The 13901-nt window shown below is 51.0% G+C and overlaps 1 protein-coding gene across 1 annotated transcript in view; it reads left to right on the forward strand.

Annotated features, from left to right (window-relative positions):
- Positions 1-13901, forward strand: part of RNF213 (ring finger protein 213) — a 101454-nt gene that overhangs the window by 38494 nt on the left and 49059 nt on the right. Inside the window, exons 19-28 of the mRNA XM_044921405.1 lie at positions 1781-1954; positions 2325-2474; positions 4935-5524; positions 6393-6558; positions 7548-7765; positions 9705-9845; positions 9962-10126; positions 10845-12000; positions 12845-13038; positions 13231-13388. Of these exons, the coding sequence (XP_044777340.1) occupies positions 1781-1954; positions 2325-2474; positions 4935-5524; positions 6393-6558; positions 7548-7765; positions 9705-9845; positions 9962-10126; positions 10845-12000; positions 12845-13038; positions 13231-13388 (3112 nt within the window). The remainder of the gene's footprint in view (positions 1-1780; positions 1955-2324; positions 2475-4934; positions 5525-6392; positions 6559-7547; positions 7766-9704; positions 9846-9961; positions 10127-10844; positions 12001-12844; positions 13039-13230; positions 13389-13901) is intronic.

Raw genomic sequence — 13901 nt, forward strand, 5'->3', positions numbered from 1 at the left:
CTTTTGACCAAAGACTAAGTACCATCTGTTTCTTCCGCCCCCACCCCCGCACCGCCTGAGTATTTTGTGATCAAAGAGGGGGAGATATGTATTGCCCCAAAAACATCACATTACAGTTTGTAAGTCGTCAGATTCAGATTTAGTGGGAAAGCACTGGATTTAGAACTAAAAATCCCAGTGAGATGATTTTGGAGTCTCTGTTCCATCAGATGACAGGGACAGCCAAAAAAAAGCTGAGTTCCTTGCATGTGGGTGTGGTAGGGATAAAGTAAGATCATGGATGTGGGATTTTAATGTACATTGTTGAAAGCTACTCACTTGAAAAGATTACATTTGTGTTTTTAAAAATTAATAGACACTTTTTGAGCAGCTGTAAATTTACAGGAAAATTAAGCAGAATGTACAGAGTTCACATATTTGTACCTCCCTGCCCCCGACACACAGTTTTTCCTGCTATTAAAATATGTCTTAATGTGGTGTGGGACATTGGTTATAACTGAGGAGCCAATATTGACACAATTATTAACTGAAGTCCACAGTTTGCGTTAGGGTTCACGGTTGGTGTTGTACACTCCGTGGGTTTGGACAAATGTACAATGTGTGTCCACCAGTAGGATATCCTACAGAATAGTCTCACTGCCCTAAAAATGCCCCGCGCTGCACCTGTTCACCCCTCCCCCACGCCTCCCTGTAGCTCTGCCTTTCTCAGAACGTCCTCCAGTTGGAGTCGTACAGTCTCTGGCCTCTTCAGACGGGCTTCTTTCAGTCAGTGATGTGCATTTAAGTTTCCTCCATGTCTTTTGTGGCTCAAAGCGCCTTTGTTTTTATCACCAAATAATATTTCATCGTCTGGATGGACCACAGTTTGTCCATTCACCCACTGAAGGACATATCGGTGCTTCCAGGAATTTGCAATTATGAACAAAGCTGGTGCATGTGCTTTTAATGGCACAGAGAACTCTGGTCTTCTCATCATGCCGTGCAACCCTAAAATTACTCAGAGGGAAAACTTCTGGTGGTTGAACTAAACCTGTTTAAAAACTCTTGTCTTCTAGATTGATCTTAAAATTCAAATTCAAAATTTTGCCAGAGAGCCAAGGTGTGCAGAGAATCAAACCCTCACATTGATGTTTCTCTGTTTCCACGTGCTGTGAAAACGCCCCCTTAAAACCATCTGGGTCACCCTCACTGGGTTCGAGTGCAGCCACTCTTCCCCTGCACGGATTCTCCAGCTGGGGGCACGCAGAGGAGACAAGTGGTTTAAGAATGATATTCAGCAGGGCGCCTGGGTGGCTCAGTTGGTTAAGCGACTGCCTTCGGCTCAGGTCATGATCCTGGAGTCCCAGGATCGAGTCCCATGTTGGGCTCCCTGCTCGGTGGGGAGTCTGCTTCTCCCTCTGACCCTCTCCCCTCTCGTGCTCTCTCTCACTCTCTCTCTCTCCAATAAATAAATAAAATCTTTAAAAAAAAAAAAAGAATGATATTCAGCATGCTGAGGGGGCCCCAGGTTTTAAAACCCCAAGCAATGTGGCTCTCCTGGCTGATTCCCGCCATGGGAGGAGTCCTCTTCGTGAACAAGGTCATTGGGAAGCTTTCCAGGCAAAAGCAGAATCGAGTGAAGGGAGAAGCACATCTGGAGACACAGAGTGACCTTCACTTGTCTTGTGTGGAAGTGGGGGCAGAACAATGAGGAGGCTGTTGGGGACCGACCCCCGTGCTTCTCAGAATCGGGGGGAGAAGCGGGCACCCACCGTTTTAACTCTGTTCTCCACCTGATCAGGAACCGATGAGAAGATATTAGCCAATGTTACTGAGGACAGCAAGAGGCTGTTGGCTATCGCCGACTCTGTGTTCACGAAAGTCAGTGGGGACCTCCTGAATGGCACCATTTTAGTTGGACAACTGGAGCTCATCACGAAGTGCACAGTTCGGTTTCTGGAAATCTGGCAGATAAGTAAGTATCCGAGTGGGGTCTGGGCTTCAGGTTAGCGGGCAATGACTGCACTTGCCTGTGTATTTTGTAGAGGGGAGACATTTGTCATCTTTACGATGAGTGGCTCTTCCTGTCAGTAAGTGGAGAGGGGATGGTTTCTCATGCTCCGGAAAACAGTGGGAAAGTGAGGAGATGGTGACCCAGTAAGACCCGCTCTGTCTCTCTCCACGCGGCCGAGCTCATAGGCATCTTGCCCGTGGGGCTGTGCACACAGCCCCCTTGTCCCTCCCCGTAGCCGTGAACGTGGAGCATCTTCAAAGGGCTGTGGCGGAGACAGTTGCACGGAAAAGGCTCTGCTTGTTTGTTCTCCTGGGTTCCTTTTTTCTTCCAGAGAGAAAAGGTCTTTTACCCCAAGAGAAAAAGCACAACATGAAGGAAGTGCTGGACTGGAGAGAGGATGAGCTGAAATTTCTGATGAGAGAGAAGACATGTGTGGACAGTCTCCTGAGGTTGTGTGAGCAGGTGAAACATCTGATAAAAGGTGATACTCCTAAGAGTTAACACGAACGACATTGAGGGACCCCCAGGGGGGAAGGGTCAGAGGACCAGACAGTGAACACGAGTCACACGGCAGCCTCGGGGGAGGCAAGTCACACGCACGCACCTCCTTATTCTTTTTGGTATTTATCCCCATGCCCCTGCATGGCGCGCCTAGACGTCCCCTTCACCGTTCAGGCTGAAGCATCAGTCCCCGTGGAACATGAGGGCTGGGTCTCTGTTTCTCCAGGCCCCGCACACGCACGCACCCCTTCCAGCCTCCCTCCATTCCCGGTCCTGTCAGAGTGTCAGTCAGATCACCATTCAGGTCTATGATCACGTCTGTGTAAATACACCATTCACAACCAAGCCGTGAAATAGACCATCGTTGTTTTATGTTTCTTGCACCAGCGTTGTTGTCTCTGGAATTAAAATTCTCGTCTTCTCCTATGCTTTGTTTTCAATTCAACCCCTGGCTCTTTACCAACTGTGTGGATTTCCTTACAGAACAATCAGTTAGATCTTCCAGAAGGATTCTCCCCAGACTGGAGGGCTGTACTTCTAGAATCTTCCTTCGCCATCCTAAGGGTTTCCTTTACATCTCTCCCCAGTTAGATCTGTTTCCCAGACCCCATGATTCTCCTGTCTTTCACTCCTGTGTTTTAGTGGAACGAGTTCTCTGTCCCCTGCTCACTCCCGAGAGAGGGAACACATCTCGAATCCTTGCGCATCTGAGGATGTCTGCCCTTGTGCCAGGGTAATGCCTGGGCCAGGCAGAATTACAGAGCAGAAATCCTGCAGGATCTTGGACATGTTGCTGCACCGTCCCGGTGTGAGAATTCACATGCGATTCTCACTATTGATCCTGTGTGTGTGGCATGCTTACTCTCTCTGGAGGCTCTCCAGATCTTTTTGGTCCCCCACTCTTCTGAAAGTTCATAATGATGTACCTTGGTCAGGGTTGGTTTCCATCCACCGTATTGGACATAATGGGATGGGTCTTTCTGGTCCAGAAATCCACATCCTTGACTCCTGGGCAATTCTCCTGAGTTCTTTAAGTGGTTAGTTTTTTCTCTCATGGAAATGCACATCGTTGGGTGCCAGACCTCCTGGGGTGGCCGTCGAACTTCCCTAACTTCCTCTTCTGTTGCCTGTCTCTTTGGTTTCCGCTCTGCTTTCGGAGAAATTTCTGCAACATAACCATCAACCTTGCCATTGTGTTTCTCGTTTCACTTCACGTGAGTATTTGATTTACGGGAGCAACTTTTTCTCTGAATGACCTTTTTTTATACTATCCTGTTCTTGTTCACAACTGTAGTGTCTTATTTTTCTGAGATTATTGGCATTTTTGGTTTAGAGTTCTTTCTTGTCTTTTTTTTTTTATGATTTACTCATTTACTTGAGAGGGAGAGAACAGGGGGAGGGGCAGAGGGAGAGAGAGAATCCCAAGCAGACTCCCCGCTGAGTGTGGAGCCTGACACGGGGCTCGATCTCACGACCCTGAGATCATGACCTGAGCTGAAATCAAGAGTTAGAGCTCAACCAACTGAGCCACCTAGGCACCCCTAGAGGTTTCCTGGTCTTCTACTCCCAGAGTTTCCTGTTTCCTCCGAGTTGTCTTTATGTTGCTATGTTTTCATATCTGTCTTTCATGTAAAAGATTTTTCACATATGACTGGGAATTCTTTTTCCGTCTGTACAAAGAGGGGGACCCAGCAAACCCATGGAAGACCCTGAGGGTGGTGCAGCTAGCCCTGTGGTGGACACGTTAGGTCTTCTCTGGGGCTAGCCAGCTTGGTGGCCACAGAGCACCCTCCACATTAGCAGCTGTCCCTTGCTGGTGTGGAAAGGGCGGCTGGCCTGCTATCTAGAATGGGGTGGGCAAGAAAGTCAGACCTCTTCTCCAGCCTTTCAAGCCAGGCCTCCTCACTTCCTCACCAGCTCCCTACCTCCAGCAGCCGTACAACCAGTGTGTCTGCTGCTGGGAATCCTGTGTCAGGAACCTGGCTGACTCCCAGCCTCCCTGCTGCGGGCTGGGGTTCCACGTCCTGGGGCCCAGCTTGGCCTTGGCCACTGCTGCACATCTGCTTTTCAACTCCCGCCGCCCCCCCCCCCCCCCGCCACCCTTTTCTGCTCCTCCCAGCCCAGCTGGCTTATGACTTTTCCAAGACCATGTCTGTTCTGGCCTGAAGTGCGGGATGTGGGGAGGGAGTGAAGCAGGCAGTGTCCATGCTGTCATCCCTGCCCAGAAGTGACCATGCTTGCTTTGTTGTGAAAATTCATGAACAAGCTGGGAGTTGGGTGGGGGCTGGTGGGGAGATAAGTGGGTTCTTAGGAGAAATGCCAGCAAGTGTGTTCACGTGAGTTTTCTTATGAGCAGCAAGGACAGTAGGTATGTGGAAAATAAAATACAGTGGTGTGGCCAGTAGAGGTTTGACTTCTGATGTTCTTTATGGTTTCAAAGTGGATGTGGAAGAGATGGCAGAAAGACACTTGGAAGATCTCGGCAGTAAAAGACTGAGTGACGCCGTGACAGTGAGGTTGTCACCCAGCTCCCCGGACGTGAAGAGGACAACGCATTACAACCTGAGCCCCCAAGTCCAAGAGATGGCCGAAAAGATGGAGCAGCTAAAGGAGAGCCACATCTTCCAGGTCTTCTGGGAAGACGCCGCAGAAGTGCTGAGTGAGCCCGAGGAAGAGCTGGAAAGGCAGATTTTTCAGCCTGAGGAGGCCTATGGATATCTGTTTCTCCCTTGTTTCAAGAGGTTTATGAAACTATATGAGGATCTGAGGTCAGGAGAGATCACCTTTCAGGAGGTCGACACCACCTTCAAGGACTTTGTGAATAACTACAGCCGCCTCGACACCGAACTCCGTCTTATGTGTGTCCTGGACCCCAGCGACCAACAGGACTGGATCAGGGATCGCGTTGGGCAGATCAGGGAGTACCATCACCTGAACCAGGCTGTCAGCTCAGCCAAGGTCATCTTGAAGGTCAAGGAGAATTTGGGCCTGACCGGTGACTTTGGTGTTCTGCACACTTTGTTAAACTTTGTAAGTTATTTGCCAGGGACCCATGGGGTGGGGGGTGGGGGGCTCCCATGGGCTCTCCGGGTTTTGGGAGCTGGACAGGATGGTTTCACAGCTTCCCCCAGGAGTTCTTGTTGCATCTCGCCGGATGCCTGATCATGCCAAGGGCTTCGTTTCTACCTGTTTATAAGCAGTGCACGCACTCCTGGCGAGTGAGCATTTTCTCAGGTGGCCATGAGGGACAAGAATTTGGGAATGTGCAGTGACCCTCTTCTGGTAGCCAAGGATTTGGAATGAGTCATCTGGTTTCATCAGGCTAGAGAGAGGCTGGAGAGGCAAGAGCTGGGTTTGTTTTGCCCCCTCTGCGTTCACATCTGCTAGTGCTGGCAAGGAGTGGTACACAGTAAGCCGCCTCTGCTATGGTGAGGAAGCAGGGACTTTGCTTTGTGTTCCTTCAGGCGAGGATTTATAAGGTATCCCATGATCTATGTTATGTAGATGTGAAGATGGTGAAAATTTAGCACAAAATTTGGAATTCTGCACACCTAGGCTTAGATCCCAGCAGCGTGTTCTCAAGTAGGTCACTGCTCTGGGCCTCCACTTCTTTACCCATAAAATAGGAAAAGTAACAATATGCACCCGGCAGAGTTCTTGTGTAAGTTGCTTTGCGGACTGCCAGGTATGGCGGAATAGTAGCTACTGTGGATCGATGGGGAGATGGCAGTGGGGGCTCTAGCGTCCGAACTCCCGGTCAGGAGCTTCGTGCACCTGCCTTCAGCTGCTGCAAGTCCAGGAAGAGTGGGACGGGGTCTTTGGGATGGTCAGTGCTGCTGCTTGGACTCCAGGGTTCCAGGTAACCAGGTCCAGCCCACAGTAGAGCTCTGTCTTGCAGACTGACAACTTTGATATATATCACCATGAGAAGCTGGAGCGGATCAGCAAGCAGCTTATCCATGCCAACAAGCTGCTGCAGGACATCAGCGAGACCCGGTCCCGGTGTCTGAGTGAGCTGTCCCTGAGCAAGGAGTTCATCAGCTGGGTCCGGGAGGCTCTTGGAGGTACAGCCGGTCATTGAGGTTGCTGGGAGTCGGGAGAGAGTGTTGAGATGGCTCACGGGGGGTTCCATAAACTTACAGGCAGTCCCTCCCCTTGATCACGGGCTGTGTAGAGAACAGACGTGCTGTCTGCATCCCTTCCGTAGCTGTGCAGTGTGTGCCTCCTCGATCGTTGGTAGAATGGGCCTCAGGGCAGTATTTCATATGTTCCGGCATAAAAACTTCCCTTGGCTACTTTTTGCCCCCACTCTGGAGGCTTGCTGTGAACAGTTGGGTATCATTTTCTTACAAATCTTGTCCCCTTTAGCTTTTTCCCCTGGTTGATTTTAACTAGAAAATAAGGTAAGCTCTTGTCCACGGAAGAGATTTCATTACATCAGCTCATCAGTGTTATGTGCACTTCTTTTTTTGGCCAAGGGCTTGGAAGCCTTTTTTGTCCTGTGGTTTAGGTGCCTCTGGCGGAGGGGTTGCACGGCGGGGAGGAGAGGTAAGGAAGACAGGTGGAAGAAGCAGGAAAGGGGCGGCAGGCATACTGGTATGCAGGGAGGGGGTGCTGTCTCTCATCCGGATGCTCAGTACTTTCAACTCTGGGTTCCTTGGCCCACTTTGATGCACATCCTTTGATCAGTAAGTAGTCCAAAGAGGATTATCTCCATTTCTTTATAGTTAATGTCAACATAGCATTTACCAGCTGAGCCCATTTCTTTTTGTATTAAACAGCGATGTTGTGTGGCTTATACGCAACAAAGTGCACGGAAGCCTTGTGCCGTGTCCGGATGTTGCTGTTGCTTTGTAAGGGCCAGGCGTTGGCCAGTGGTGTCAACATCAACAGCAAAGGAAACACGGCCCCAGATTTGTACTAAAAGCAGAAAGTGGATCAGACCCTAAAAATCCATCACTATCCATTTATAGCCTAAGTGTTCTTGTTTGAGGTCTGAGTGTGGGATCATCCCGGAGCCCCCAGGCGCTCACCTGTCTCTCCTCGCCCCAAGGCATCAACGAGCTGAAGGTATTTGTGGACCTGGCCTCTATCTCCGCGGGGGAGAATGACATCGACGTGGACCGGGTGGCCTGTTTCCACGACGCCGTGCAGGGCTATGCATCGCTGCTATATAAGCTGGATGTGAGTGCAGGATTTGACGAGTTCATGATGCATCTCGAAGAACTGTGGAAGGCCCTGGAGAATGACCTGCACCTGCCCTATAAACTGGTAAGTCTCCCTTCTGGCTTCATCCGACCAAGCACACAAAGCTGCACACCGGGTTGTTCGCCATCACGAGGGGCAGGACTACAAGTCACCCGACCTGTGTGGCACATGTTAAAATGATGTTTAAAACCAGTTTTCCTTCGTATGTGGAAATGCTTTCTTTCCCTTGTTACGTTAGAAAGTAGGATTCAAAATTTCACGTAAATAAGAGCAATTTCCACCGTGCAAAACACACATGGAAAAAAGACTAACATATGACCAGTGTTTTTTTCTGAGTGGTGGTGTTACTTAATATTTCTTGGGCGCCTAGGTGGCTCAGTCGGTTGAGCGACTGCCTTCAGCTCGGGTCATGATCCTGGAGTCCCGGGATCGAGTCCCGCATCGGGCTCCCTGCTCAGTGGGGAGTCTGCTTCTTTCTCCCTCTGACGCTCCCCCCTCTCATGTGCTCTCTCTCTCTCTCTCTCTCTCATTCTCTCTCTCAAATAAATAAATAAAATCTTAAAAAAAAATTCTGTATATTTCTTGGTACTTTCCATGTTTTCCACAATTGGTATAAATTAAATTTCTTTAAATAATCTCTACACCCAACATGGGGCTTGAACTCAGGACCCTGGGATCAAGAATTGCATCCTGAGCCAGCCAGGCACCACTGCAAATTAATTTTCTTTTTTAATTTTATTTTATGTTATGTAGTCACCATACAGTACATCATCAGTTTTTGATGTAGTGATCCACGCTTCACCGTTCTCGTACAACACCCAGTGCTCCATGCAGTACGTGCCCTCCCCAATACCCATCACCAGGCTAACCCATCCCCCCGCCCCCCTCCCCTCTAACACCCCCAGTCTGTTTCTCAGAGTCCATAGTCTCTCATGGTTCGTCTCTCCCTCCTATTTCCCCCCCTTCGTTTTTCCCTTCCTTCTCCTAATGTCCTCCATGCTGTTCCTCATGTTCCACAAATAAGTGAAACCATATGATAATTGACTTCTCTACTTGACTTATTTCACTTAGCATCATCTCCTCCAGTCCCATCCATGTTGATGTAAAAGTTGGGTATTCATCCCTACTGATGGCTGAGTAATATTTCATTGTATATTTGGACCACATCTTCTTTATCCATTTGTAAATTTTTAAAAATATTTATTTATTTGACAGAGAGAGACCCAGTGAGAGAGGGAACACAAGCAGGGGGAGTGGGAGAGGCAGAAGCAGGCTTCCCGCCGAGCAGGGAGCCCGATGCGGGGCTCGATCCCAGGACCCTGGGATCATGACCCGAGCCGAAGGCAGACGCTTAGCGACTGAGCCACCCAGGCGCCCCTATCCGTTTGTAAATTAATTTTTTATCAGAAAAATGAATGAACATGTTAGTTTGAGTAAACCATTTGCACCGGGGTCCGAGCAGACCCATCCTGTGTCACGCGGCTAGTGCGCAGAAGTGATGTCCGCCAGATCCACCGGAGGGGGGGGGGGGGGAAGGAGAAGCAAAAGGACCAGGTAGAGGTGGCTCCATTCCTGCTGCTGGAAGCTTATGTCCGAACAAAAAGTCTTTGTTGTAGTGTCTCCAAGTGCTTCCATTTGGACTTGGGGTCCCCAGAAGCATACTTAGAATGTAAGGCCGCACTGCTCTGCTCTGTCCAGCGTTACCCCTGCCTAGGGGCCCGGCAGCACGAAGCCCTCCCACCATTCCATCCACGTGCCCCCATGTGCTCGCCAGGGCAGTGGCCACTGGGAGGGACACAGACAGCCCATTACATAAAGTGCAACACTGTGGGACAGCGACTGAGAGGGATAAACGAGAGGGCAGTGGGTGAGGAAGGCCTCCCCTGCGGGCAGGAGATGGGGACGGGGGGCTTGCCCCGTGGGAGCAGAGACGGAGTAGCCACAGGAAGAAGAGAAAGAAGGTCGCTCACACCGTGGCCTGTTTCCCCTCCCGTCCCAACAGCGTGACTCTGCCAGGAACTTGGAGTGGCTGAAAACTGTGAAGGAAAGTCACGGGTCAGTAGAACTCTCTTCCCTGTCGTTGGCAACGGCCATCAATGACAAAGGCATCTATGAGATCCGGGCCCCCAAGGATGGCCAAAAGGTGAGCCTCCCTGCCTCCTGGCACAGCTAGCAGTAGTATGTGCAGGCTGCTGCAGAGTGGGGGGGGGGGGGTTCTGCCTCCAGAAAAACGACCTCTGAGCATACACAGTTCCACAGATCTCCCCAGACACGGTTCTGCAGTTGCTCCTGCCCGAGAGCCATGGAGGCCGTGAGGAGGTGCGAGTCTACTCTTTGGAAGACCTCAAGGAGCTTTTGAACAAATTGATGCTGATGTCTGGCAAGAAAGATCACAGCAACGTTCAAGTAGAGGTATTTTCCAAGGTGAGAACTCGTGATGACATTGGGGCCAAGCAGATGTCATGAGCTCATGTTTGGGCAGAGGACTCTCACTGCCCAGTGACCAGAGAAAGTCAGAAGGGTTTGAGTTTGGACTAGTTGATAGGAAGCATTCTGCTTTAAGTCCATGGAGCGGGGAGCCGGCAGGTGGGCAGAATGCAATCACCCCAATTCCTGACCCCAAGAGACATCTGAGCTCCAACAGGCCCTTTGGTCGGTAGTCCCTTCTTAAGATGCACAGACCGAATTGTCCTGAGTCCTCCGAATCGCAGAGGAGATAACCCCATGGGCAGGTCTTAGAAAGAGACTCCTCTTGCTTCGTTCACTCTGTAAATCAGCAGGAACCCACAAAGATTTACATAGTTATTCTTCATTGAAATCAAAAGTGACCATGTTGATAAAGGAATATCCATTTATGACATAATAGTCTCTGGACTTTGTTATGGGTTTTTTCTTTCAAGGTTGTTTGTATTTTATGATGACATCCTTTAGCCTTACCAGAGAGTCCTGTGGGAGGCTGATGATGTAAATGGGGAAATAAGGCCTCTGTGATTACCCCGTGTGCTCAAGGCCACACAGGGAACCAGTGGGAAGACATGAACCCAAGTACTTCAAGTTATATCTGCATTCGTGTCATTCTGGATGGTTGTATGAACTCTGGCGCAGCTCTGTGATACCTGCCTCCTGGTTCCATTTGCCACAGGTGTTCTGCAATGTGCAGAGGCTTGTCCAAGCTTTCATCAACCTTTACTGTGCTGGAAACATGCTGTTCAGGGCCTGGCATGCCAAGGTGTACTGCTCCCCCTGGCAAGGCGTCTCCGTTTGGATGGACTTCGGCTTGGAGCCCATAAGCCAGCTCAAGGGCAGTTGCCCAGTGGCCGAGCTGTTGGAGGCCATCAGCAGGCAGATGGAGCACTTCCTGGACCACTGGAAGGGCTTCGTGGCAGAGAAGCGGGCCAAGCACTTTTATCTCAACTACTACACCGCCGAGCAGCTGGTGTACCTGAGCACAGAGCTCAAGAGACAGACGCCCAGCAACGCTGCTCTCACCATGCTGTCCTTCATCAAAGGCAACTGCACCCCGAAGGACGTCGCGAAGGCCCTCGAGGGGCCCGCCGGTGAGGCTGCCGGGCAGCACGAGAGCGCGGTGGTCGAGGGGCTGCAGCTGATGCTCCTGCATGAGTTGAGCCTGGAGGGCAAGCTGAGGGCCGTCATGGAGCAGTCGATGGTGTGCATGAGCGCCTTCCTGCCTCACTGCCTGGACCTGGAGACCCTCGGCCGCTGTCTGGCCCTGCTGGGCTGGATGAGCGGACGTCCTGTGGAGCGGCTCCTCCCCAACGGCCTGCATGCCGGCCAGCCCAACCTCCTCGTCTGTGGCCACTCTGAGGTGCTGTCGGCTGCCCTGGCCATCTACATGCAAACCCCGCACCAGCCACTGCCCACCTTCGACGAGGTGCTGCTCTGTACCCCGGGAACCACGTTTGAGGAAGTGGCACTGCTCCTGCTCCGTTGCCTGACCCCAGGCTCCCGGGGACGGGGGGTCTACAGCCTGCTGTACGCGGACCTGCTGAGCTACGAGGTGGCCTGCCAGGTGGAGGCGCTCTTCCTGAGCCTGTGCTCGAAGCTGCACCATGAGGACTTCCAGCTGGTGATGATCTGTGACTCCGAGCGGGAACATTGCCACCTGCCCTCGGCCTTCAGCCAGTACAAGGTCCTCGTCACCCCCCAGGCGCCCCTCCAGGACATCCGGGCCTACCTGGCTCGGCATTTCCAGGTCCCCGAGCACACACCATCGGCTGCCGACGTGTTCCGGGACCGGATGTGCGTGGGGATCGTGGCCTCCAAGCGAGCGGGCGTTGGTAATGACAGCTCCTGGGGTGGGTGGGCCCCTTGGGTCCCAGGGACCATCTGACAGCCCTTCCCTGTCCAGCAGGGGCGACTCAGGTGGAGCCCTCTGTAGGGGGGGAAACTGAGTCCCGGGGGGGCTTTGATTCTCTGAGGCTGTAAGTCGGGGCCTGTGCTGGAACGGGACACCCTTTCTCCCTGGGTTTCACGCTCAGTTCACCTTCCTCTAAGTAGGCTTCTCTGAAACTCCTTCTCTTTTAAACTCCGTTGGCCACTTCAGGGTTGATGTGGGTCTTGAGGGCAGAGGGAGGTGTGATTGCTTTGTCTTGGGAAGAAACAGATGCCCCTTGACTTCCCTTTTTTTGACTTTATCCCCTTAACAGCACAACCTTCTCTGCATGGAAAACCTGTACCTCCCCTCCCCTGGAAGGGGGTGGCACAGCCTCTGTCCTTCGATTCGGATTGCCACCATCCACCCAGGGGATGGCAAGGATAGTGAGCAGGCAGCAGCAAGGAAATCTGAGGGTTCAAAAGTGTATTTTTTAACGTGATGTTACATTGCTTCTCTTCTGAATTTTGCGTAGAGAAATGACTTGTAATCTTTCTGGATTCTCTCATTCCTGGTCTACAGCCCTGGCACCTAATTTCCATATTTTATTTTGTTTCATTTTTTTAAGATTTTATTTTTTACGGAGAGAAGAGCATGGAGGTAGGGGCAGAGGGAGAGGGACAAGCAGACTCAGCGCTGAGCGAGGAGCCCAACGTGGGGCTCGATCCCAAGACCCTGGGATCCTGACCTGAGTAGAAATCAAGGAGTCAGACGCTTAACCCACTGATTTCCATGTTTTAATGTTATAGGAAAGTCTCTCTATGTGGAGAGATTACATGGAAAACTGAAAATGAAGCTTAGAGGCAAAAAAGTGCCCCTAAAGGTGATCCGACTAATCGACCCTCAGGTGGATGAGAACCAGGTTCTGCACGCCCTCCTGCCTTTCCTGGAGGCTGACGGCCGGACGAGACCCACGATCTTCCACTTCGATGTGACCTCTTCAGTACGTGCCCCAGGATTTCAGTCGAGTGGCCCCCATGTCCCACCCTGCCTCCTCCCCGTATCAAGAATTCCCTCTGTGTGTGTGACATTCAGCATCACCGTGTCCAAGGACCGAGTACTGTGGTCCTCAGGGTTGGGAGATCTCCTCGTCTTCTGTGTATGTGCTAACAAAACCACGTGATTCTGTCTCTAGGTGCAGACTGGACTTTGGGTGTTCATTTTCAAACTCCTCATTCTCCGGTACCTAATGGATGTAAATGGCAAAATGTGGTTTCGGAACTCATGCCATTTATACATCATTGAAATCCTGGAAAGGGCTCCAGCGCTGCCCAAGAGGCCTTCAAGACGGGTGTGTACCCCAGGGCCTTTTCACGTGTCTGTTCCAGCACTCCCCACTTCTCCTCGGTGAACCCACTGGCTGCCGTGGTAGTAAAGATAAATAATCTTTACAGTTATTTTTTAATGATGTCTGGAATAGAAATACTCTTACTAGTTAGAAGTATCTTGAGTTTGATTTGTTCGATTTGGGATTGATGCTATTTGGGTGAGATGCCAGAGGTGCTCGGCACATGGTAAATCTGCTGGGCACAGTCCGTCCTTCTTAATGCCAGCAAAGATGGGAAAGAGGCTCTTGTCATATACACTTCTTAACAAAAGGAAACCTTGTGCACGCATGCACACAAACACGCGTGCTTAGTAGAGATTTTGTTTCGGGAAGTTGGGTGACAAGGACCTAACGGTGGAGTAGGTAGCTCCCATGATGCCTCAACATACAGGAGAGCAGCCTGTGCACAACGGAGTCCACAGAAACCAATTTATGGAAAGTGCGTGCTTAAAAGGGTCCATCCAGTGTAGATCGCGTGG

The sequence above is a fragment of the Neomonachus schauinslandi genome, chromosome 15 (genome assembly GCF_002201575.2).
Source record: "Neomonachus schauinslandi chromosome 15, ASM220157v2, whole genome shotgun sequence".
In the NCBI taxonomy this organism is placed as follows: Eukaryota; Metazoa; Chordata; class Mammalia; order Carnivora; family Phocidae; genus Neomonachus; species Neomonachus schauinslandi.